General features: G+C 34.8%; 4 protein-coding genes and 1 non-coding gene across 5 annotated transcripts; 4 read left to right on the top strand and 1 right to left on the bottom strand.

The window, feature by feature from the left end:
• Positions 1-4,995: 4,995 nt before the first annotated feature.
• On the top strand, positions 4,996-6,725 carry LOC122580202 (probable LRR receptor-like serine/threonine-protein kinase RPK1). The gene has a single exon (XM_043752482.1). The coding sequence runs from the start codon at positions 5,377-5,379 to the stop codon at positions 6,568-6,570; it is 1,194 nt and encodes a 397-aa protein (XP_043608417.1). The 5' UTR covers positions 4,996-5,376; the 3' UTR covers positions 6,571-6,725.
• Positions 6,726-7,748: 1,023 nt separating this feature from the next.
• Positions 7,749-7,820, bottom strand: TRNAT-CGU. Its single transcript has one exon. It is a non-coding gene; the product is annotated as a tRNA-Thr (tRNA).
• A 39-nt stretch (positions 7,821-7,859) lies between these two features.
• On the top strand, positions 7,860-10,887 carry LOC122584301 (ubiquinone biosynthesis protein COQ4 homolog, mitochondrial). Its single transcript, XM_043756504.1, has 3 exons — positions 7,860-7,968; positions 8,844-9,053; positions 10,188-10,887. The coding sequence occupies exons 2-3, from the start codon at positions 8,871-8,873 to the stop codon at positions 10,680-10,682; spliced, it is 678 nt and encodes a 225-aa protein (XP_043612439.1). The 5' UTR covers positions 7,860-7,968; positions 8,844-8,870; the 3' UTR covers positions 10,683-10,887.
• Positions 10,888-13,311: 2,424 nt separating this feature from the next.
• Positions 13,312-16,230, top strand: LOC122592700. Its single transcript, XM_043764994.1, has one exon. The coding sequence runs from the start codon at positions 13,312-13,314 to the stop codon at positions 16,228-16,230; it is 2,919 nt and encodes a 972-aa protein (XP_043620929.1).
• A 234-nt stretch (positions 16,231-16,464) lies between these two features.
• LOC122582968 (serine/threonine-protein kinase dst1) lies at positions 16,465-25,550 on the top strand. The gene is made up of 17 exons (XM_043755406.1): positions 16,465-17,146; positions 18,246-18,334; positions 18,412-18,519; positions 18,629-18,736; positions 18,974-19,064; positions 19,226-19,278; positions 19,444-19,506; positions 19,923-19,967; positions 20,053-20,088; positions 20,697-20,752; positions 20,960-21,041; positions 21,705-21,836; positions 21,923-22,049; positions 22,736-22,889; positions 23,420-23,570; positions 24,606-24,889; positions 25,239-25,550. The coding sequence occupies exons 1-17, from the start codon at positions 16,477-16,479 to the stop codon at positions 25,336-25,338; spliced, it is 2,349 nt and encodes a 782-aa protein (XP_043611341.1). The 5' UTR covers positions 16,465-16,476; the 3' UTR covers positions 25,339-25,550.
• Positions 25,551-27,036: the final 1,486 nt, after the last annotated feature.

Genomic DNA, 27,036 nt, shown 5'->3' with positions numbered 1-27,036 from the left:
TCCTAACACTAGGAAGAATGTCAACTTTCAACTTCTGAGTCCTTTGTTTAACAATGTCTCCCTTTTTTGAACTTCTCATGGACTTTTTACTCTTAACCGACTTCTCAACAACCTTTGAAACATCTTTAGTGTCTCCCTTTTCTGGACTTCTCTTGGACTTTTTACTCTTAACCGACTTCTCAACAACCTTTGAAACATCTTCAGTACGACGTTTCTTCGACCTGTGAGAAACATCTTCTGTATCAGTTTCAATCAGCCGTTTGTTTGTTTTAACGGACTTAGAACGGCTGACACTGTTGGATTTATCAGCTTCAACAGGCTTGACGGTGGAAACCTTCTTCGCACGCTTTGATGACACAAAATCAGAATCAGAAGAAGACTCAGATACGTCGGCAACCTTTTTAGAAGATTTTGATTTCAGAGATTTGGGTTCCGATACATCTTTATCATCAGTTTTATCTTGCGGAACTATAATAAAAAAAATGACATATAAGCAAATAATCAAAAAGCCACAACTAGACTAAAACAAATAAACCTAAGCAATATAAGCAATTAAAATGAGAAATTTACACGTGTAGCAAGACTTTATCCTTAGCCAATTAGATCAATAACAAATATCGGAATCATTATTAAAACATCATCAACTGCTCACAGTTAAACATTTCTAAAAGTAACTACATACACATGTGTAACTAACTAAAAAATAAGAAATAATCAACAATGAAAAAAATACATCACCTAATAACGAAGCAACAACAATAACCAGAAGAATAACAAAATAAACATGTCTAAATAAGTAGGAATAAAAACCATCAACTACACAAAAATCATATACAATCATCAATTAAATAAAACGTAAATATAAATGTAATGAAAAAAACCGAAATGCATACCAAGAGATTTAGATCGTTTTGCAGACCTCTTCCTCATCGTAACCCTAATTGATCGGGAAAAAAATATTTGAAACCCTAATTTCAATCGGATTTTAAAAATAAGATACTTTTCACCGAATCTCTAGTATTATTTGATGATACGAAGATAGAAAACGGATTTTAATCAAAAATCAAGGATAAAACACGATCAAAAATGGAGAAATAACCGACGGAGATTACTATGTGTGAGGAAAGGGAGAGGGTTTAAGAAAGAGGGCGGAGGAAACAAGGGAGAAGACGAGATGAGAGTTGTGTTTGATGGGGGTGGGGAAATTACCAAGATACCCTTTCAATTAGACAGGGGAGATTTTTTGATCTAATCTCAACCGTCCAAAATTTTTGATCCAAGGGGTGTAGTTAGTTCCTGGTTCTTTTTTTTTGTTAGTTCTTAATTTACCCTCTCTCTCTCTCTATATATATATATATATATATCAATTTTTATTATTTTTTATTTAATAATGTGTTTACAATTTTTGTAGTGTCTTTCTAATAGAAGACAAATAAGTACTCGTATAAAATATATATAATCAGTACCTCATACAGTGATATAGGTATTAAAATTACTAATTATGTAGTTGTATTATTATATTTTATAAAATATGACATAAAACTTAATTAAAACATTTTAATTTAATTAATAGATAAAAAAAAAGTATATTAATGTTTCAAGCTTATAATTATCTACTAACCTAAAAGAACGTGTTTGAAATATTTAAACCGGCATGAATATTTATCATGACATTAGATTAATCATTACCAATATGAGAAGTAACATTAAATCTTAATCAACATTTTAATAAAAAATATCTCTTTCTTTTAAACTATGTATTATTGGAAAAATAAAATGCATGTGATATATCATGATTAAATATTATAAATCTATATAAAACCAATCCTACAAGATATATATAAAGAACCGTACATCATACGAGTATTAGTACTAGTAATATATTTATATATTTATATTGAGTTGAACCCAATCCAAGAAGTTGAATAGGCCAACAAACTATCATCTAAGTCCTTTCCTCAAAACCTTTTTTCCCGGATTTCTTTTAACAATTCTCATTTCATTTACCAACATATTTCAAAAATTAAACTAACCTAAATATATCGATACTCTAATTAAAATATTATTTAACTTTCTTCTCATTCAAATATATCGATACTCTAATTAAAATATTATATAATTTTCTTCCCATCCATTTGTAATTAATAACTTAAAACTCAAAAATATGTCATATTTTTAAATTAGCTAGACTAAAGTATCATATATTAATCGTGTAAATAGGTAATTATACGGATATCTTAAAAATCATTGGCCAAAAGTTTGTCGTTTACTAACTATCAGGTACGAAAATATGTCGTCCCAAAAATGATACTCGTACTTTTTTATAGTGTCATGAAAAATTGATTGAAGGGATACTATATGAGACCTCGTTAACCCCCTCCAAATGTTAGTGAAAGACACCATTGGAAGGGTTTCTTTGATGAGCAAAACCAGGTTTTTGAGCTAGGAAGAAACTGAATTTTTTTTTGCTTTACTTATTAGGCATAGTTGGCTTTTATATGTGGGTAGGCGGTTGCCTAAGGCCTCCAACCACATATTAAAGGCCTCCAATTTTTCACCAACAGACTGTGACTTATTATGGTTTTCTAACTAGGACTTGCAATAAACGATTATTTAAGGCCCGAGTTAAGTATTTTAACAATAGGTTGGATTACATATTTTTTTTTTCAAACATTTAGTCGGTATACATATTATACTGTTTCAAGTCCAAATAAAAGAAGGTTGTTAAAAACTTTAAATAAAAGCCTCTAAAATTTATTGTTCCGCTTAAAGTCACTAAAAAGCTTATTTTATATCACAAACATTGTAATTCTCCATAACTCATATAGTATATACCAAACATCAACAATAGTGTACAAAAAATATGTTCAATGCAAATAAATTTTTTTCATTTTTAAGTAAATAAATCATATCTCTATCCCTATATATATAATTCTCTATTTAAAGTGATAATATGACATACACTCACCACATCATCTTTTTCCTACATGACATTCATACTTTGTTGGTATCTCACACACACCTATGATTTTTTATTTACATTATCTCTATTAATATTAAAGTAAATTAAAAAACATAAACCCCGACTCGAACCCACGCCATTTACCTTGCGCAAGAGATTTAAAAGTAAATAAGCCCAATTCATCTAAATTGGCTTTTGTTAATTTATTCGGATCTCACGATTAAGGTATATGGCTTTTGTCCCTACTTTAATCTCCCAAATAAATATATACTTTCTTTTTTCATAGAGATTTTCAATTACATCAAGTCTATTATATAATGAATAGGCTAAAGATTATCAAATCCTTAATTTATAGGAATTAGGAGTTTATATGTTAACTAGATTTTAGGCTCGCGTTAAATATACGGATTTTACAATATTATTAATAATTGAAAATGTAAAAGTATACTTAAAAATGAATTGAGATAGTCAATTGTAAATATAGAATGCTAAATCATATCAAAGCTGGATGGTGCAATAAGGTTTCTTTTATACAAACTTTTTTAGAGAAATAATATCTTAACCTTGATTACACAATTAATCGAGTTCCTATGAATGTGTTAAAAATATAATGTATAATTTCATTAGCCATGATTGTTAAGAATAATAAAAGTAGTAGATGGTTCGTAGGGTTTTCAATGATCACGTTTGTTATGATTTTATTTATATAGTTTCATTTATACAAAAAGAATATGTATCCTAAATATAGTTTAATTCAAATTACTAATAAAAATAATGATTATTCTATTATATTTTAGTCAACTATTTTGTTTTATTTATATGTTACCTATATTACCTATGTTAATACGAGTATTATATAACAAACTAATAGACATAGTTAAGTTGAATCTGTCTTTTTTATACACGAATTATCAAGGTTGAATATATATATACTAGGTTTTTGACCCGTACGATGTGTGACAGTTTTAAAATTGTTGTATTTACTCACATATAATATGTTATAAATTTATAGGTTCAAATCTTGAGGGGGTAAGGTTTATTTATACTAATTGTCGTGTCGTCTAACGGATTAATAGAAGGTTTTCATCCCTGCGTGGTTCCCTGAAAATTTGAATGACATCCAGCCCAAATGATCTAGGGGCCGATAAGTGGGACACACATGCCTTGACCATTCGAAAGTTCAAAAAAATTAACATATATATATATATATATTTATGAAGTTTACTTTACAAAATAAAAGTTTCATAAAAATATAAATAAAGTTCGCCTATTAAGAGAAAGCGAATGGAGAAAAACACTTGATCAATGGATACTGGATAGTATGAATTCATTGAAGAAGTGCTTACAGTTGTTATGAATAAAAAAATTTGATTATATAGGCAATAATTAGTGATTGTAAATTGGAAATGATATTTGTTATGTGATCTTAAGTATAATGCATAGTATTGTTTCCATGTTCATAGAATTTAAATATATATAAATGAACGTAAAATTATTTTAGATAGTTTTAGTAAAATATTTTAATTAGTGATGTTTAAAAAAGAAAAGAGAAAATAACATGAGTATCCAAATTTTTATAAAAGTGTATCAATTTAACCAACTTTTTTCAGATTTTCACAAAATACTCAACAAAATCGCAATAACAAGTGAAAATCGCAATGAGATTTTGAAAATCGCTATGAGATTTAGAAGTAATCTCGATGATAAAGTAATCTCGATGATAAATTGTTTTAAAGTTTTTTGGTTAAATTTTTTCTTAGTTGTGAAATTGTATCAATAATAGGTAAACGGGTTATCAAACCCTAGTTTCAAATTATCCTATCATTTTTTGTTTACAAATTAAATATAGCAAATAGCCTTCACCATTCTAGCAGAGTATCTTTATCAAGAAAACGACATGGTCCTACACTCCTACATATGTCCAAAGTCTACTTCTGTCGCCGACTTTCAACGTTCTTTACACGTTCCTTCCTTTTTCTTTCTATAATTAAACCTCGGTAGCTGCCGTATGTTGACCGGATGACCAAAACTTTACTATTCTTTGACTTTGGTTTTACACCAACACACATGATTTTCTCTACTAGTAAATGCAATATCAAGCCCCCCATTAATTAAGCAATATTCCCTCCATTGCCCACACTATAAACCCCTTTTTACATTCTTATTCACAACATCCACAAAAAGCTTTCATTTTGTATATGGGGTTATAATTTTTTTAAATAAAAACCTATCATATCAAAGTTCTAACCAACACCCATATGTTTAAAAAGTTATGTACTTCAGTTTCTAGCAAAAAGTTGTGATTTTGAATCTTAGATAGTAATTTTCTTGATAAAAAAGCTATCTTTTTTAAGTTTTCTCCAACACCCAAATAAAAAAAAAAAAGCTTATTTGAATCAAGAGGTTGAAAAATTATGGATTTGTTTGCTCTGTTTACTCTGTTTTTATGCTTATGTTCGGTTTCGGGCGAGATTCAAGAGCCGAAAAAACCACGGCGGATGTTGGCTGATGATTCGGGTTCTAAAGGTGGGGATAAGAAGGGTTTTAGCTCATTGGAATTGCTATTAATTGTTGTAGCATCACTCATTGTTATAATCCTTGTACTTCTCATAATTGTTTACTTTTACTTGAGAAAGCGAAAACGGAGTTCACGAGTTGAAGTGGTTCCATCCCCGCCACGTACGGGGACCGAACGGCTTGTGATTTTTAGAGAAATTGGGGTACCGTTGACTTTCAACACCGTGGTCCAAGCCACCGGGAACTTCACTTTGAAAAATTGCATAGGGAGTGGTGGGTTCGGGTCAACTTATCGGGCTGAACTGTCTCCAGGGTCAACCGTTGCTGTTAAACGGTTGACCGTGGAGATGTGTCAAGGACTTCCGCAGTTTAATGCAGAAATCCGTAGCTTAGGACGGATAAGACACCCGAATCTCGTAATGTTGATAGGGTATCATGCTAGCAAGTCGGAAATGTTTCTTGTTTATAATTATCTTTCGGGTGGTAGTTTGGAAGATTTTATTACGTTAAAAAGAAATCGGGACACGAGTTTGAAAGTAATTAATAAAATTGCTATCCACGTGGCTACCGCGTTAGCATTTTTACACGACGAGTGTAATCCACGTATACTCCATCGCGACGTCAAGCCAAGTAATATTTTGTTAGATAATGATTTAAATGCCTACTTGTCCGATTTCGGGTTGTCACGTTTGCTCGAGGGGTTCGAGACACACGTGACAACCGGAGTTGCTGGGACATTTGGATATGTGGCGCCCGAATATGCCTTAGCATGTCGAGCATCAGAGAAAGCAGATGTGTATAGTTACGGAGTAATGTTGCTTGAGTTGATTTCAGATAAACGGGCATTAGATCCTTCGTTTTCTGGCCAAGAGAATGGTTATACGATCGTGTCGTGGGCGCAAGCGCTACAACGAGAGGGTCGGATGAAGGAGGTGTTCGCTGACGGAATGTGGGAGTCCGGGCCGGAAGGTGTGCTCTTGGATCTATTGCAAATGGGCTTGCTTTGCACGGTTGAATCGGCACCAGGGAGGCCTACCATGAGACAAGTTGTGAATAAATTGAAGCAAATTCAAAGTAAATTTGACTGTTGACTTTTAATGGTCAATGGAAAATCTTGTCCACTTATTCGATCGATTGAGAACTTTACATTGCAACTTTTATTTTTGTATTAATGTTTGAAATCGTACAAAGTATGAAGTGTAGATTCTAAAACTTATGAAATTTTACCTCTTGAAGATGTCGTATCTTTATTAATCCCTTAAAAATATAATTAAGTCAGCTTAATTCAAAGGTGGTCAATGTTTGATAAACAATTTGCATGTTGTATGATGTGAAGCACTGAGAAAGACTGAAAGTGATCGACAGGTTGATTTTGAGTTATTTCTTCGAATATCATTTACATAATTACATTTGTAAAGGGATATTCTTTGAAAGTCCTAACTCCTATGTGACTATCTTTCATTTCAGTCATTTGTATAATTAAGAGCAAGATTTAGATAGTTCGACGGTTTTTTTTTTTTTAATCTTAAAAAAACTTGATAACTTCATACTTTCTTAAGCAAAACTTGCTAAGCACCGATCATTTTTCCCATAACATATCTATACTACATTATATAACATTTGTTCACTCTATTTTTTTAACTTTACACAAGTGAAAATCCTAAAATATCCCTATCACTTATTCATTATTACCCTTAGAATAAATCTCAATCACTCATTTTTTTCACTTTCTTCAAATCTCAAACACTTATTTTTCTCTCTCCTTCATAATTTCTTTAATTCATTTAAAATCTTTTATCTCAAAAACCGTAAATCGATATATTATAAAATTTATATGGGTGTTCTTAAAATTTCATACTCTTTTAAAAGATGTTATTTGATATATTTTCAACGAATTTTTAAATACGAGGGTGGAATCCGTACGACTAAGACATTTTGCTATCATACCCTATGACATATCACAATTTATGACCTATTACCTTACCATTTTACCGCCATAACGTGCAAGTACTTACTCTCATTGTGCATAAAAGGAAACATGGTTACAAGTTGAGGGTTCGCATGCGGACAAAGTTGGTGTTATCATCGTTTGGGAAATATCGAGAATGCCGTATGAGATGCGAAACGAGGGAGAAATTTCCCACTTCGAGAAATACCGTACATGTCTCTGGTATGTGTGGATAATGAATTTTATTTAATTAATAAATAAATTAAAAGTAACTCCTTTTGAGTTGAAAACAACCAGATTTAACTGAATAAAAAAAAGTTCAGCCCACGGTGAGGATCGAACTCACGACCTTTCCCTTACGAAGGGAACGCACTACCACTATGCTACGGAGGCAACTTTGCTTACATGGTCTTGTACAATCTTTGTATTAACATAGTATTACCAGCACACTAGAAAACCCAATTTTAAGGCGGCCGTTTCTTCATAATAACGTCAATCAAATCAAAATCAACCTGCGATCAAACCCATTTTTCCGAATTCGGTATATCCCACTTTTTTTTATTTATTATTTTTCTTTTTATGTAAATTAATTTATTTTCTTACAGCATCTTCTATTCTTTGTAATCAATCTATTGATTAATTTTTTTTTAATGACCACCAAGTGTTTGATAAAATTCCTCAATGAAAATACTTACTAGTTTCGGAGATCATGTGTTGGGCCATTAAAATTTTTAGATATAAGCTTTGTAATGTGCGAAAGTCCATGAATTTGAGGAGTTTTCAACGTTACAGGTGTGAGGGTTTAGATTTTAATGTTTAGCACGTTTTTACGATGTGTATAGACAATGTGATTGGGAGCCAGAATTATGCTAATTTGTGCGAATGACGGTATAATTAGTTAACTTATATATGATATAATATATACACATTGCCACTTTCAATGTTCTACATTTTAATCTATAAGGTTCGACATGTAAATAAGATTGTTTAATTTACGCTTTTGTGTATCATAAGGGTGGTAGTCGGAGATGACGTAAAATAGGGTTATATTAGTAGGGCAGGAGAAATGTTGTTGTTGATTAAGAACCTTTGTGGTGATCGTACTGCTTTTGACATAGGGCTTTATACAATCATACCCGTTACTCTTCACGGTGTAAATATATAACCCTAAAACGTGTGGTGTCTGTTCAAGGATGAAAAGGTATTATTTAGTTGAAACTTATAATGAAAGAAATCACAATTCTGGCTCTGACAGTTCTTACATTTAGTATTTTTCATCTCGATATAGATTTTTGTTTGATCTCTATTTGAGATTTAGAGAGGAATTGTGTGCTTTTTGCCTTTGGTAGATTTTAGAGTTTCATAAAATGTTACCTTCTACAATATTGTGATTTTTGTTTTATTGTGTTTTTGAAGCAATCCAAGTTTCATCTGACGTCCACTATGGTAGAAGGAGCCCGAGTCCGACTTAGAGGTTGGCAGCAGGCTGCAGTTGCCCTTGGGTCTGCAATTGGTGCATTAGTAGACCCAAGAAGAGCTGATTTGATAGCTGCGTTGGGGGAAACGACTGGGAAACCTGCTTTTGAGAGAGTACTTGAAAGAATGAAAAGGAATCCCGAAGGCAGGGTATGGCTTGTGCTAACATATTTAACATAGATAGCAGTTTATTTTTATGCTACATCTAGTATTTAGTAGAGGTGAATATGGGTGCTGCAGAGAATGAGTTTAGTCAGAAACTGCTTTATATGGGTCAAAATGGGTTGACCCAGAAACGGAATATTTTTCAGTTAAATGGAATATAAATACTTAATGTGTTGATCATGGTTAACAAAGTGCTGGTATACATCAAGAATTTTCAATCTTTTTGAATAACTTGATTTAAAAGGCTGTATGCATTAAAAAGAGGTTTTGGCCTACTTTTTCACCCTGTTTGACCTACTACCTTTTAGCTAATTTTCTTTTACTCTACCCACTTAGCATGTGGCGATATTTCCACCTCTGTATCTATTATTGTTTTCTTGTTCCAAACAGTAGATTGCATAACACCTGTATTTTCCTAAGCATTTCTTAACCTATGAGATTTGCTGAGAAGCTGAAGTAGTTGGTATGTCACAGTCCTAGATTTTGTGTCATGTTTCAGAACTGTTTTAAAAATATCGAGCCTGGTCTTTTTATAACGAGTATGATACATAGTAGTCCAGAAGTGGATTTTTTGCATATTGGCTCTTAAGAAATATTTATTAGGATTTACAAGTTTGAGCCTAGCTGGGAGGCACCTGTTTTGAATAAATGGGATCATTCACAAGACATACTAGAGAAACTAAGGGGGGTAAAATGGACAAGTCGGGCTTGTTGGGTAACAGGTTGGTTGAGTTGACTGACAACACATATTCTTTTCTATTTTGGTTTCAAATTCATAGTGAATTAATACATTGCTACAATGCAAAAACTATTATTTAAATTTCAATACTGGGAGCTATGAAGTTGTGAACTTGTTTTGGACAACTTCTTTGTGTTTCCTCTTTATGGTGTTCTCACCCACTTAACCCATTAGCAATATGATTAGTACGTCAAATATGATTAGTTTTTTTAATCACCATTATGATCTAATTATATCGTTAAAATGGATTAGGAGGTTTTATGCATTGATATGCGTTTTGACCTGTTTTACCCATTTTCTTTCTTTCCAATTTCTTGATTTTACCTGTAAGTACAAATGGAAGTTGCTTCCTGCAGTACTGATGATTCTTTATGTTCCAGGAAATATTGTTGCATCGTCCTCGTGTTATCTCTGCGAACGTGGGACATGCATGGGATCTACCTGATAACACATTTGGTGCTGCGTATGCAAAGTTCATGGGATCAAGAAACTTCTCACCAGACGATAGACCACCAGTGAGGTTCATGGAAACAGACGAGCTTGCATATGTAGCCATGCGTGCACGTGAAGTGCATGACTTCTGGCACACACTTTTTGGCCTTCCGACAAATTTGATTGGTGAGTCAGCACTGAAAGTCATAGAATTTGAGCAAATGTTTCTTCCAATGTGCTTCTTGTCTGTCGTTGGAGGAACCGCGAGGTTTAGCGACAAACAACGATCTTTGTTTTATCAGCATTACTTCCCTTGGGCTATCCGGGCAGGTGTGAAATCAACCGATCTTATGTGTGTTTATTACGAGAAGCATTTTAATGAAGATTTAGAGGAAGTGAGGAAGAGATGGGGCATCATACCTGCTCCTTCCGTTCAGCGGTAGTTTGATAAGTGTTTTTCAAGATGCAATGCGATAGTTGGGAACAAAGAGCTTGTCATAAATTTGTACTGATGTAGATTTTAGCATATAAAAGTTTGGTTGGTTCTGAATGATATCAACAAATTCATGCTGTTAATTTCTTTATATGTCCGAATATATGAAATTTTGAATGAATACGAAAGAAAAAAGGGCTTAAATTTGGCTGTCATTTCCTTCAAATACCATACATATAAGAACTGGAATCATGTGTAATATAATAATAACAACAGATATTAAACGAATTTAACTTTATTCCATTCCATATTGTGGTACATGTGCAGCAAGTAAAACGCTTGTGACAACTAAGTCACTGTAACTAAAAATTATTCATATATGAACACGAAACAGTTTACAATGCCTAGGTGGTTAATAAAAATTATATCTAGTTCCAGTCGTTTAGGCTATATGTCAAAGTGACTTTCGATGATTTCAAAATACATCCCCGCAGGCCTCTTATCTTGATTACTAGCGACTTCTTTTCGCATCTTTTTCAGCCTTTCCAAACGACGTTCTATAGCAGCTTCATATCTAGAAACCATCTCGACAACCTCCCACACCTCCATCCTGTTGCCACGAGCATAGCCTTCGATCCCTAAAATCTCCACCATCTTTATCTCCAACTCTAGATTCAACATTGCCGATTCTTTCTGAATGACTGGGTTTGAAAAAAACTCCATTATTATCCCACTGTTTTTGCCGTGAAAGTTTGTAAGATGACATTTTTATGTTTTCAGCAAGAGGCTTTTGCTATGATGGGAATGGATCATACGTTTATGTATACATATAAGTTATGATATGATGATGGGTTGCTAGATTACCAAGTATAAAAGGAAAGTAAAAACATGCCAACAATAGTTAAACTTTCCATATTTAAAAAAGATTCTAAAACCAATAAAAGACATGTTTTTTTCATAAATAAGGAATCTTTAGGACTTTTAATCAACGAAAGTGATATTGCATGTAAGGAATGTAATAAACTAATAATAGCCATATATGAGCTTACCAAAAATTAGAAAAGAAAAAACGTAGGACATTTAGATTTTGCGTATCAATTCGAAGATTGGAATTATTCAAGAACAAAAATTTGCCCATAATTAGACTGATGAAACCTTTTCTTATCTTTGAAAAATCATAATTGATCTCATATTGTATAACTGAACTATATTATAATTGTATAACTAAACTACTCGTATATTATAACTGTAGTTACATCTATACACACATTAATTGGAATTCTAGTGTTGACAAAGATGAACTACATGGATCATTAGACGTCTATAAGCTTGCGATGAAGTGAAATAGTCTATGTTTGAAACAAAAATTATATATATAGTTCGGCGGATATAAAGTTTATGTTCGGATACGTTAATAGTTTGCCAACGAGCCGAGTTTTTTCGAGCAACTCGAGCTCGAGCCCTAAATTCAGGCTCGAAATAATTATCGAGTCGAGCTCGAGCTTTACCTAGTTCGTTCGACTCAAATACTTATCGAGCTTTCCATATATTATGTATATATCTATATATATAATTCTTAAATAATAAATTTCTAATTCTACAAGGGCTATTTATATAAATTTTGTTATAAGTGATATATATTTTCGAGCTTTTCGAGCCAAGCTCGAGCCATGTTTATGAACACAAGCCAAACGCGAGCCTTTTTCGAGCTTTTCGAGCCGAGCTCGAGCCATATTGTAGGTACAACGAGTCGAGCTCGAGCGAGCCTACACACTAAAAGCTCGTCGAGCTATCGAGCCGAGCAAATATAGTTCGAGCCGAGCTAAACTCGAGCTCGCCTCGACTCGATAACACCCCTTGTCTAAGCATCATGATCCTGTCTTTTTCGCCTATCAAGGGATGCGTGCAGTCTCTCCGCAAGAAAGAGGTTCTTGTCGTAAAGACGAGCTCTAAACTTGAAACACTTTGAAATAGTAGAATGCTTCCATTTACTTATCCGATGATTTTGTTCTTGTAACAAACTGCGGCGCCACCCCTTTTTGAATTAGGAAAACCGATCTACTAAAAACGAACCCATGTCCCTCTGGAGTCGAGATGTTGCCATGGAAATTATTATTATTATTCAAATTTGCTTTTAGTGTTTTTTTTTTTTTTTTTAAAATCTTGAAATACATGTCTTTTATGTTTAATCAAAATAATTATTATTCAAATTTGCCTGTAAAATATATAGATATATGCTATTAAGGAAGTCAACCAAATTAAAATCTGTTTCATGATATAACAATATTAACGGTAAACTTATAACAAACTCTCACCATGCATTAACAAACACCCTTCTGTCTTAATAAGGAAGTCAACCAAATAGAATTGGTTTGAAAACTTAACAGTAATACAGTTATTATAAACGGTTAACTTAACTAACTCTTAATTCTTGAATCTTGATTTCAAGAAATCGCCTTGAGGCTTTTAGTATATATATACATTCTTATCATGCATTAACAATATTCGCTTTATAAAATCACACATTCACCCTTCATATATATATAGACTCATACACCCATATATTTTACAAAATATTTCTTCTCCAAAATAGTTTTTGTTGTTATAACCCTTCATCTGGAAGGTGATTTGATCGAAAAATGAAAAATCAAAAATTTGATGAGTTTGATCTTTTACCTGTACGTAGTCATGAAATGGGTGAGATTATGTTCAGGCCTGAATTTAAGATCGAACGTATTATTTCAAAAGATGTTGAAGAAGATGAGTTTGAGATAGAACGTGTTGTCAAGTTTGTTGAAGAATACGGGGTCAAAGAATCCGCTCGTGGTTTAAGGCTCAGTGAAGAAGAAGTGATCAAAAGCGTCTCGGAATACATAAAGAATGTTACTGGTCGACTACAAGACTTAGAAACGATGGTTGATCAAGAATCGAGACAGATGCCAAACAAAGGGAAGTGTGGAACCGAGATGCAAGAATCACATCAGAAGACGTCAAAAGAAGAAGGTGGTGATAAGTCTGTTCATGTTCAAAAAATGTGGACTAGTAAGGTAGTGGAGAATCGAGAATTTGTGTTGTTACATACTACCAAATTGGTAGATATAATAGGGTATCGAGAGTATGAACTCGAACAGGTGATTAAAGTGGTTCAAAGTATGAACATTGAGTATTCGGGTCATATTTTAGGACTTGAATATTTAGATGTGGTCGATAAAGTTACAGAATACATAACGTTGAAGAAATCTCGAATTGAATTCTTGCATAATGTTGTCCAAGAATCAGAGTTGATGAGAGAAAAACGAGGAAGTGCAGCCACGAATACTAATCAAGAGCCACAATTGGATAATTCTGTTTCTGTTGCTGTGTTTGTATCGCACCAGGAATTGCTTTGTAATGAATCAGATGAAAAAAAAGAAGGTGAGAAATCTGTTTGTGTTAATGAAAGAAAGGGGGAAACAGAATCGGGCCAAGAATCACATTTGAAGACATTGAATGAAGAAGGCGAAAAATCTGTTGATGAGCCATTATCCAGGATAAGTGGTGGAATGTCAACAGCAGGTATGCAGATTGGAGGGCAAGAGTATCCACCACTAGCAGGGAGATCAACGGGTCAGAAGCAGTTGAGTGTTGAAGAAAGTAATGAAAGCGATGGTGAGCCAATATCAGGCCAAAAGATATTAAACAACGAAAAAGAAGATGGTGAATTTGTTCGTGTTGATGAGAGAATTGTAAAAGAGAGTGAGTCAAAGTCGGGCCAAGAATCCCACCTGAAGTCATTGGATGAAGAAAAAGAAGAGGGTGACAAATCTGCAGCTCATGGTGAAGTGAGAGACGAAAAAGAGAGTAGGCTACTATCTGGCCAGATGACGTTGAATGAAGAAAACGAAGGCGGTGATAATTCTGTCAATCATATTGAACAAAAGAATGAAAATGAGGTTAAGTCAGATTCGGGTCAAGAAATGAATGAAGAAAAAGTAAGTACAGAATCTGTAAATGCTGAAGCAGGAAACGAAAAAGGGAGTGAGAAAGTGACTGGGAGCGGAATGTTAACGGTTAGTAGAGAGGTAGGAGATAGTATGCAGGTGGCAGCTGGTCAGCAGATACAGAATGACCTTAAGAAAGAAGTTCCACCGGTGCCGGCTCCTGCTCCTGTTCAAGGAGCCCTTGCACCCTACATCGACTTTGCCCTTGCCCGACCCTCGAAACCAAAAAGGCGTGGACAGAAAGTTCATAATGTTGTCCAAGAATCAGAGTTGATGAGAGAAAAAAGAGGTAGTGCAGTCACGAATACTAATCAAGAACCACGTTTGGATAATTCTGTTTCTCTTGCTGTATTTGTATCACACCAGGAATTGCTTTTTAATGAGTTAGATGGAAAAAAAGAAGGTGACAAATCTGTTTGTGTTAATGAAAGAAAGGGGAAAACAGAATCGGGCCAAAAGACATCAAACGACGAAAAAGAAGATGGTAAATCCGTACGTGTTGAAAAGAGAACTGTAAAAGAGAATGAGTCAAAGTCAGGCCAAGAATCGCATTTGAAGTCATTGGATGAAGAAAGAGAAAAGGGTGATAAATCTGTTAATCACGTTGAAGTGAGAAACGAAAGAGAGAGTGTGCTAGAATCGGGTCAGATGATGTCGCATGAAGAAAGCGAAAGCGGTGATAAATGTGTCAATCATGTTGAAAAAATTGAAAGAGACGTTAAGTTAGAATCGGGTCAACAAATGAAAAAAGAAAAAGTAAGTACTGAAACTGAAAATGTTGAAGTAGGAAATGAAAAAGGGGAAGTGACTGGGAGCGGAATGTTAACGATTAGTAGAGAGGTAGGAGATAGTATGCAGGTGGCAGGCCAAGGAAACGGGAGAGGGAGTTCACGGGATCAGCAGCTGCAACAAAGTGTTTATGACAGAGTGCATGCGCCACTACCAGGGCAAACGGGTCAGCAACGTGTAACGGAGAGTGAGCCAAAATCGGGACACGGATTGCATTTGAAGTCATTGGATGAAGAAAAAGAAGAGGGTGATAAATCTGCATCTGCTCATGTTGAAGTGACAAACGAAAGAGAGAGTGTGCTAGAGTCGGGACTGATGACGTTGAATGAAGAAAACGAAGGTGGTGATAATTCTGTCAATCATTTTGAACAAAAGGATGAAAGTGAGGTTAAGTCAGATTCGGGTCAAGAAATGAATGAAGAAAATGTCAGTACTGAATCTGTAAATGCTGAAGCAGGAAACGACAAAGGGAGTGAGGAAGTGACTGGGAGCGGAATGTTAACGGTTAGTAGTAGAGAGGTAGGAGATAGTATGCAGGTGGCAGCTGGTCAAGGACACGAGAGCGGGAGTTCAAGTGGTCAGCAACAGCTGCAGCCGAGTGTTAATGGTTGGGGTTGGGGGAGAGGGTATGTATCGGGACAGCAGCCACAGAACGAACTTACGATAGAAGATCCACCAGCACCGGCTACGGCTCCTGCTCCTGTTCAAGGAGCCCTTGCACCCTACATCGACTTTGCCTTTGCCCGACCCACGAGACCAAACAAGCGTGGACAGAAAGTTCATAAGTAATGGCTGTGTCTGTGTAAACCTTACCATTTGATTTTGTGTAACAGAAAGTTTCATCAGAGCATGTAGTTCTGCTATTAGTGAGTTTTAATAATTCAGTTGATTGTAAATGACTGCAGATTGATTTTTGAAGGACTAAATGAGCTAGTTTGTTAAAATTGAAGGGTGTAAAATGAAAATTTTTATTTTTCTTCATGTATATTGACACTGGCTGTTACACACACAAACACACACTGACGGCGGATTCCGATGGATTATTCGACGGCGAATCGCCGGACGGTTAAAAAATCGGCGAAATCTGAAATCTACTCAACATTCGTAGTTCACAGCGACGAAGAAGAAGATGAAACACAAAAAAATTCTAAAAAAATAGATACAGGTGATATATATGCTACAATGTTATGTAAAGAAGACGAAGATTCACTCCCTCCGTTACTACAACGTGTTCCGGAGGGATTTGGAGCAGCGGTGGATTCCGACGAAGACGGCGGCGGCGAAAGCATCTCCGGTACGATGATCGTTAGATCTGACCGTAGGCGCGTGCAATCCACGTACAGAAGAAACGAATCTGATGATGAGGACGAAGATGATGATTATGATGACGGTGATGATGACGAAGGAAATGGATTTGGAACGTTTGTGATGAGAGATAGAGAAAGTGAGTCGGTGTCCGGGACGGTAGTACGGCGGGGGAGTGGCGGCGGTGGAATGTCGACGATGAGTAGAGCAGTGGCGAGTATGCAGGCGGTAGGTGAAGGATTTGGTAAAGGGAGGAAAGGGATTGGAACGGCGTCGTCTTCGTATGATGAAGACGGAGGTCATCCGCGGAGGAAGGCGAGTAAAATGTCGTCTGGTTCGATTACGGATAGTGTTACGAGAGAGGATCCGTCTACTAAGTATGAATTGCTTCATGAGCTTGGTATAATATTTTTATGTTGCGTTTGGTTAAATGTAGTTTTACGATTATTTTTATATTTGATATATCTGTATAGCTATGTAATGCGAAGTTTAGAACTTTATATGCTATTGCTACTGAATCCAAGTTGTGTATAGAAGATCCCAAAGCTAGACGAGTATTGGACATAGTTTAGTGTTCAAATCACTTATATGATAAGTAGCTTAAAAGTTGGAGAATTTGAGTAACACTTGTATGGTACACGAAACTGTGAGGTTCCATGGATCTTGAAATTGGCATTCCACAAAGGCTACATTACCATAGAATTGCATAACTATGAAGACGAACAATTTATTGACACACCTTACTTTATAGTTTATATGTGAATCTCATTTTATTGTTGAAGCAAGAATTTGAATTACAATTAAAATACCTTTAATGGACCTAAGACATAAATACACCATCTTTAAGGTTGTATTAGTGCATTGTAGATAACAGTTTAAAGTATTCTGCATTTGAAATCTGTATATCATACAGGAAGCTTTTAACCTTATAGTGTCGGGGATCTGTTGCCCAGCAAGTTACCGCTTTTTGCATAATCTGTTTTGTAGTAATGTTAATCCATTCTTTCATTTTCTTGACAACGTTGTAAAGTCTTGGTGCAAATTTGGGTTAGCTTCTAGCGAAAGCATCAGTTATAGAGTCAAGACTAGTATCTAACAGTGTGGGTTTGCAAATTTTCTAAAATGCAAAATCTCAAGCCAGAGAGGACATATCAGACTCCATCTGCTTTGTTTACATTCTTATATATAAGAAAGACTGACAATGAAGATAAATGTTACCTTGACTGGCATTACAGTACTCATCGTAACACTACCATATATTAATGTTAAAGGTTAACAGTCACAGGCACCTCAATAACAATTGGGATATCATCCTAAATGTTCCACGATCCCAACAGTAAGTGGAAAATCTCAATACTTATCCCAACAAAATTAGGATATTATTAAGATAATTATTGTGATGCAACTAGTTAAAGCTGACTTAACCTTTCGGAGTTTCAGCGATATATTCTATCTGTGCCAGGTGAAATTTCTGAGAGTTGTCTGTTTGGTAATGACAGGAAAGGGTTCTTATGGGTCTGTCTACAAAGCTCGTGATTTAAAAACTTCAGAAATGGTTGCAATCAAAGTGATATCACTATCTGAAGGGGTATGTTATAGTTGTATGTCGTCTGTCAATTTCATCGGGTGATTGACTTCTCAAATTTCTTTTGCAATTTTATATAGGAAGAAGGGTATGAAGAAATTCGTGGTGAAATAGAGATGTTACAGCAATGTAGTCATCCTAATGTTGTTCGGTATCTAGGAAGCTACCAGGGTGAGGAGTACCTCTGGGTATGACCACTCCATATTCTTACAAAAGCCATCACTTTTACTGTCTCGATCTCCTTTTTCTAATTGAGGATGATTCAAACATCTTATGGTATTTTCAAGTTATTTTCAGATTGTAATGGAGTATTGTGGCGGAGGAAGTGTTGCTGATTTGATGAACGTCACCGATGAACCTTTAGAGGAGTACCAAATAGCATACATATGTAAGGAAGCATTGAAGGTACTCTTTATCTGATCGATCTGCATCTTTGCATTTCATTCTGTCACATATTGGGGCTAGTGCTGAGCATTTTTTCATATGCTTTCAGTTTTTAGAATGAGTAAGTTACAGAAAGAAAAATAACTAAACTGTAACAAAATTTCTGTATCGTGTCATATCTTAGATTCATTTGTCAACTCCAGTCATTGGGTTTTAAGATTGAGACACTAATTCTATGTTTTGTTGCATGTGGCGTAGGGTTTATCCTATTTGCACTCAATATTCAAGGTGCATCGTGATATCAAGGGTGGTAATATCTTGTTGACTGAACAAGGAGAGGTCAAGTTGGGTAAGTTGTAATGATATTTTGTTTTTTAAATTACTTAAAATTGACTTGATTCATATTTCTTCACGTGATGATCTAATACGATAAGATTCAGGAATCTGCTGTTCTGTACTTTAAGTTTATGAAAGCTAAATGAATGCTAAGTTCTTTCACAACATCAACAGGTGATTTTGGTGTTGCTGCACAGCTAACAAGGACAATGTCCAAACGTAACACGGTATTACCCTTGAGTTCTTCACTCTGAGTTTATCATGAGCCACTAATTCTTACTGCAGATGTTTGATGATCTTTTGAAGTTTAGATTCTCTTTTTTAAATATTATGAATTGAGATCTCTTGAATTATCGTCTTGTGTTCATGAATTTCCATAATGCTATTTTCAGTTTATTGGTACTCCCCACTGGATGGCTCCAGAGGTTATCCAGGAAAGTCGATACGATGGGAAGGTAAAACAACCATTACTTTTTATGGCTATCTATACCTAACTGCTTGTGATCCTTCCTCCACATATTGTGAATGTTTAACAGCTGGTGACATGACCAAGCGCTTCATTCTGTAGATGGTTTTATTTATTATTATTGATTTGCATTTTTTTTTTATTATTAGCAATGCCAAATGAAGACCAACATAATCTATATCCTAAGAAACATTATGATGTTTGCATGTTTGTTTATTGCGTAATACTTAAAGCGCTATTGCTACTTTTTCTGTCACATGCATCTTTGCTCTGACACTTATAGAAACACAGTTATGACATTTGCATGGATTGGTCTTCTCTCTCTATTTGATATTTTGTGATGTAAGGAATGTTATAACTTATAATTCGAATGTTTTTTTTTTTTTAATGATTTTCCTTTTCCAGGTAGATGTGTGGGCCCTTGGGGTGTCTGCAATTGAAATGGCTGAGGTATATTTATAGACCTTTTAAAATAGTATACGAAAAGCAATGAAATTTTTATCCAATCCGAGTCTCATCATGTTATTTTTCTCAGGGCCTTCCTCCAAGATCGAATGTGCATCCAATGAGGGTTAGTGTGTTTATTAATGCATTTGTGGCTCTTATGATACTGTAATAGACTACAAGTCAATTCTTGCAACTATTTCCTTTAGCTGAATTAAAGTGTGGTGGTTATTAGAGTGCATAGCTTTGTTCTTTTTTTCATGTTTAATGAAAGTTAATGATGGTAAGTTCAATGGTTTTAAGATTGTTTCCGTTTGCAATGAGATTACTTCCATAGATTGTTGGTCTTCTTATTATTTTAGCGTGATATTACAAAAGTATATACACTGTTATATGCTCACGTTAGTTTTGTACTACTTTCAAAAGTCATTAGAAGTTGAGCTGGTCGGAATCAAGTAAGATTTTGTAAGCCATAATGATGTTAGGAAACCACTCATTTTTAGGCTTGAGAATTTGAAATATAGTGCTCTAGATTCTATGTATTTTGTCGATTACTACACAGAATTTGGTTTCTTACTGCCAGTCATGTTGTTGGTTGCCCTTATATGACATGTGCTCTTGCATCTTCCAAGTATATTCGTTTTGTTTTGTTTCGTTTAGGTTGTCTTTGTATTTGTATATCTAGTACTTGAATGACTCACTTTCAGACGAATAACATGCTTAAACATGTAATAGGTGTTATTTATGATCTCCATCGAACCCGCCCCAATGCTTGAAGATAAGGAAAAATGGTTTGTCCTTGTAACTTAATAAATACCCTTTTATTATCATCTTGTTCAAATGTTGACTCAATAATAGATCTTTATATGGCCATATGGGTAAAAATTAACATGTGGACCCAAATTTGATATAAACTTCTTTTTGTCCGATCATTTCTGGTTATGTATATTTCTACCATGTATTTTTTGTATCTTTATCTCACCCAACTCATGTTCCAGGTCTCTTGTGTTCCATGATTTCATTGCTAAATGTCTTACCAAAGACCCTCGTATACGTCCCACTGCATCTGAGCTATTAAAGGTATGTTATAGTAGCTTTCTGCTTCACATTTCTCTAACACTGTTTCACTTTTTAGGCTAATACTTGGGTAGGTCTCATTCTCCGCTTGACTTTGTGCAACAGAATCCTATTTATTTTTATCTTCGTTATGTAAATTTAAGATAACCTCTAGCATTTTTCTAGCATCTATATTTCAACTACTAATGTATTGCTCAAAGAAACTTTGTCCCATGCTTTTTCCTTTAATCGCTAGTCACATGTTTCTGTAATGTTGTTGATATACAAAATATTGGTCTCAATTAATTTGTATTTTTAATTATTTGAAACGCATTTCGTCTCTTCGGTTTAGGACGTATGCCTTTACCTCATTTGTCATTGCACACTGATGTGTTTGTGAAAGTAATCAAAGTATTCACATAGCTTTCTTCTACGGTAAGAAATAACTATTCAAGTATCATTTTTCGGTCCTGTATATGTTTTCGGTGAATTTGTTATGATTTTTGTATCATTTGTCTGGGTTTTGGCTACTTCCTTAAGAATGGACGTGATGGATCCATAACAATGTTTTTCAATGGCAATTAGGTCTACCTTATAATCTATGCAAGAGTGCATTCTATATGTTTACAGCTGGAGGTAACAGTATTACTGTGTCATATTTGTTGATGTTTCTATTTCTTGAACCAGCATAAATTCATTGAAAAATGCAAAAGTGGAGCTTCTGCTATGGTGCCTAAACTCGAAAAGGCAAAGCAAAATAGGGCGGCTATGGCATTGGAAGCAGATCATGTTGTTTCTGAAACCATACCAGGATATGGGGTATGCAACTACAGCCATATAACTTCTTGTATCTTGTGTGTAGAATATGTTTAGTTCCCCGTTTACCTCTGGTTTGTACAATGTAGACACTTGGACCGAAAAAGAATGAAGACTTCGGAGATACTGTTCCATCCAAGCTTCATCAAGTACCTAATGGAATACCTGCTGTTGGTGGTACAGTAAATGCTGATGCTTTGGAAGTGGCTGGAGAAGGTAATTATGTATTTTATGATTTGAGCATGATCTTGATTCTTGACACAAGTTTTTTAATATTGTTTCCGAACGATTAAAAAATTCTCTAGGAGAAATACTTGGTTTTCCGTATCTAGATAACATCATGCTATGGGTCAGTGGTATTCCCTATGGGGTCAAACCAACCTGGTCAAAGCAATTATGGTGAAACTAAGTTTTATTAGTGTGATGTTTACTGTGATATAGGTTTATCTCAACCATGAGTTACTGATCAAAGATCTCAAGTTTTATGTTGGGAGTGTTCTGCATCTTAATTATATTGTCCAGAAAATACTCATACTACCAAAGATGTTATGCTTAGATTATTCTTTTTAAGCAGGCAACATTATATGTGTGCGTGTGTGTGCGTGCGTGCGTGCACGCTCTCAATCTTACAGTGGTTGTCTTGTAGAAATAACTCCGTTGTAAACTTATGCGTGAATTTAAATTATTAAAGCTTATGAATAACGAAGTAATGCATTCTTATCTGGGCTTGAGGATCATCTGTTAAAAATCTGTTGGCCTCCTCTCCCGTGGTTTGAAATTATCTAACTGAAGTTATGTCACAATTGGGGTTTTTTATGTAAGCCAAGAGGTTAAGTAAGCAAAAGGTAGATTGATTTTTGAAGGTTCTCTTACATTTAACTTGTGTGTACTGCTATCGGCAGGTGATTTTGGAAGTGTCATAATTCATAGCAGAGTTGATATAGGTAAGACCGCTGCTAAAACACCTCTTCCAGCGGTAAAGGATCCCTCACTCGCTTTAGCACATGGTCAAAATTCGGAAATTCCTGATCGTGGAGAAGATTCAGTTAGTCCATGGTACTGTTTGTGCATAAAATTCTTGATTTTTTTTTTTTAAATTTAGTTATTAGGATGTGGGCCGCACATATTGGGTTTTGGATTAAAAATGGGTTTGGATCTAGTTGGATTGTGTTCACCCAAAAAGCTTTTTGTTCAAAACTTGTAATTTACGTAGTAATTAGTGTTTCCAATATGATTACATATTTTCTTACATGGATAGCTGGACATAGAACATAACCCAAATTGAGCCATTTATAAGTAAATAGGTTTAGTATGCCACCTCTAGTGGCCATGTTTTCTACCTAAATTACTGCTATATAGCAGATTAAGGAAAGCAGATAGCATTTGGTATTATGTCCTAAGCATATTTGTTTTCTGGTATGCGTATCAGCGTATGTGTTCTAGGTGTGAAGATCCCTGAGTGGCTTAAGCTATCTTTCTTCTTGAGTGATGAAGTATTAATTTTCATCTTATGTATGCATTACTAGGATTTACTTGTGTCAATTTTTTTAATTGGGGCCTACAAATAATCCCTTATCATTCCTCAGGTTGACCAAGAAAGTTGGTGCATCTGCAGATGCATCTCGTGCTATTGAATCACCAGGTACTGAACACACCGCACAAGCTATTGCCAGCAACGGGCCTGTCATCAGTGGCACCACAAAGAATGAAGGTGTTAATCGCAAAGCACTAGACAAGGTAAAATGTTATGATAACTGTCTCAACACACATGATCAAATCTGTGTTTATTAAGCCTATTAACTTAGTAGAGGTTGCAGGATCGGCATGTAGGTGGGCCAGGTTGACTGGCTTGATGACCTGTAAATGTTTATTCTCAATTCCCCATGGTCTCAGGCATTTACCTCTTCGGACGCGTGCGGGCCGTGTTATCGCACCCTTGGTCTCCAGGGGTGCCTTTGGGTTCCAACCGCTAGCATACTGCCCGCTTGAATGTCACTGCTAGGGTTCGAACCACTAACAAACTAACACACCGTTCTAAAAAAAAAATCCTATTTGTTACTTTAAGGCGAATGTTTATCCAGTCTAGCCCCCACACCCACCCACACACAATGGTTCGAAGTTGCCCACTCTAAAGTTGTGTTTACGTTCTTGATGCAATTTGAAGGTCAAAATGTACGGACTGTTTTAAATTTTACATCCTACAACAAATATGGTGTTTTGACCCAACATGAAGTATAGAAAAACACCCAAGAAACCCCTTGTATATAAACTCAATGTATGTGGGTTCTTCCATGTGCGCCAAGTTGTTAATTTGCCTCCTATATTCACCTAAACAATGTTTTAATCCGTAATGAGCGATTGAGCATCCTTACTTGGAAAACATTCAGTTTTATGTGATGAAGGTGGCTATTTTAGCCATTAATTATAGATGAGTCAATTTGGTTGTATATAACTGGTCAGGTTACTGAAAGCGACTGAGTCAAAAGCAAAAGTGTTTCTTCCGAATTGTATTCAAATACTTAGGAACTTTGTAAGTCAATTTATCTGGATAAGAAATTTATTTTGTAGTCACTCTCATTGTGATCCTTAAATTTCAATAAGATGAATATACTGTATTTGTGGGCTGCACAACCCACCTGTTTGGTTCATTTTACCACCTTTACCAAATAGAAATGTGTTCTTACTCAACTGCATGCCGCATTCATAACTTTTTTCATTAGTCAATCAATAGTTTTTGTTATATGCTTATTTGAATTTATTGTGGGATTGTAGTTGTGGTCCATATATGCTGCTGGCAACACAGTGCCCATTCCGTTCTTGAGGGCAACTGATATATCTCCCATTGCATTGTTATCTGAGAATATGCTAGGAAGTCAGCATCTGGATGATGTTGGAAACGTAGCTGTAGAAGCATTGCAAGAGCTTTTCACGAGTGATGGACAGTCTAAGAAGGGTCGAAGACAGAATGAGCTACCTCTTCCTCCAAGTGTATGTCAGAGACTCACTTCAAGTCCGACTTTGATGAACCTTGCACAAGCTTTATCGTATCATAAAATGTAAGTGTTCTGTGCTATGCATAATCATAAACACAAATAGCAACTTTCAGGCAGATTATAAGTGAAATAGCTCGAGAGTCGCATAAAGTGTACTTCTAATGCATAATACATCCCAAATCTTTTTTTTTTCTATAAAAAGGAAGATTATCATTGAAATACCATTATCTTTGCAATCATATCAAAGCATTAATATTTTCTTTAAAATTAGGTTGTTGGATAATAAAACTAGCATGTTTTGGCCCATTACCCAACTTACTCATTTTGCCACCTCTATTTTCTTTGGTGCACATATGCATGTTTAAGTGTTTGCCTGGTATTTCACTTCTAAGACATGATGTCCCAATTACAGGTGCTACGAAGAGATGCCTCTGCAGGAACTCCAAGCAACTCAGGAACAACAAACCATACAGAACCTTTGTGATACACTTCGAACCATATTACGGTTATAAGAGAGCAGGTATCTGTAGTTCATATCTTCTAGTATTTAACTCAACTAACTAGTTTGTATCATTGTGAAATTCCTTGTATATTATAATTGTACCAATAGAAGTCAAATCCAGAGTATGTAACTGCTTTAAGTTGTATTCATTAGTATTGTAAACGTGTAATCTCTAAGTTTCAATAGGTCCGAATTCATTTATCTACCGTTCATTTCATACTATCCATACGACTGTGTTTTCCTATTATACTTGTGATCATGTGTTTTTGGATCTTGAGGCCAGTTTTCAAAAAAATCATGTGGGAAATACGATCCTACTTTCGTCTCAAATTTGTTTTATACACTTATCCCTCAACTATGTGTGAGTGAGAGACTAATAGAATGATAGACAGAGATATCAGCATGACAGATGATTAATGTGCAACCGACAGGCCTCTCTCTGTGTCATGCTGTTCTCATATTATTATTATTATTATTTTTTTTTTGAGGATGACATTTTTGTCTGTGATGATCAATTAAATGAAGATGTGAATGTGATACTTTGCATACAAGAAGGCTTGAGCTTTTATCAACTTATTGGAGCTCTAGCTTTGGTACAGAATTGCCCAATATATAATAATGTGAGTTCAACTTGAGCTTTTTAAACGAGCTTTTTGAGTTCAGACTTGGCTTCATCTTGTATAGCCAAACCTTATGGTGCTCTAGAATAAAGCTTAAATTAAGCTTGCTTAATTCCACAAGGTTTCTTGCTAACATATGTGGAGCCATCTGAATTTGAGCTTGCGTACAAAGGTTTGTCGTACTACCAATGAAATTCGAGCTTTTAGGTTGGAGTAGTCGAGCTGAGATTGTTCTCACTACAGGTAGACTTGATTGCGACCCAACAGTAGTTATCTACTGTTAGTAAACCGTCGATTAGGGGAAAAGCTCTATGCCATGGTTGGAAACCTTGTTAGATCAAGAAATGTGAATCTGGAATTGATGATTCATTAGGTTGAATTAAGAAATTCTTTTACTACTTTAGCAAGTTTAATAAGTAGTCTGCTTATTCTATATGTAAAAAAGAAAATGAAGAGAAAAATGATTACTTTCTGAAGAGGATACTTTCCTACATTTTATCAGTACTTGCATGAGATAACCATATCTAACAATTTGTTTTCAGAATGTATTTTTGTGAAATGAGAAAATCAAATTACTGCCAAGATTAGTCGTTTAATAGCTGAAGTAATCGATCAATTTTATCATCAAACTATCCAACGAATACAATAATGCGTTTTCATTTAATTTATCCATGAGAATTTTGAAAAAAAAAAAGAGAGAAGTCACTATCAAATAAATTAAACAAAAAATAAAGTTCTAAAAAAATTTTAGAAGGGGGTCCTCTCATTTATGATGCACATGAGATGTAGGTGCCATAACAGTTGAATCAAATTACAAAAACATACACAAATATAATAGCGTGCGACAAATTTGTACAACATACTATTTAAGGGTAAGCAAAGCAAACAAACAAACAACATTAATGAAGAGTTTATGAATCAAGAGTTTCATAAAGACAACAGATGGTTAAATATTATTTTACTTACAAAATTGATATCATGTAGTTGCACAACTAGTAGAAAGGAGACCAACTCTACCCAACAATTGATTATCTATATTTATACTTCTTTCAATGCAAATTAAATGTTTGCATGTTTATTAATATTTA

This window comes from Erigeron canadensis, chromosome 1 (genome assembly GCF_010389155.1).
Source record: "Erigeron canadensis isolate Cc75 chromosome 1, C_canadensis_v1, whole genome shotgun sequence".
Lineage (NCBI taxonomy): Eukaryota > Viridiplantae > Streptophyta > Magnoliopsida > Asterales > Asteraceae > Erigeron > Erigeron canadensis.
The sequence above is the reverse complement of the archived record's forward strand: the minus strand, read 5'-3'. Positions and strand labels throughout refer to the sequence as shown.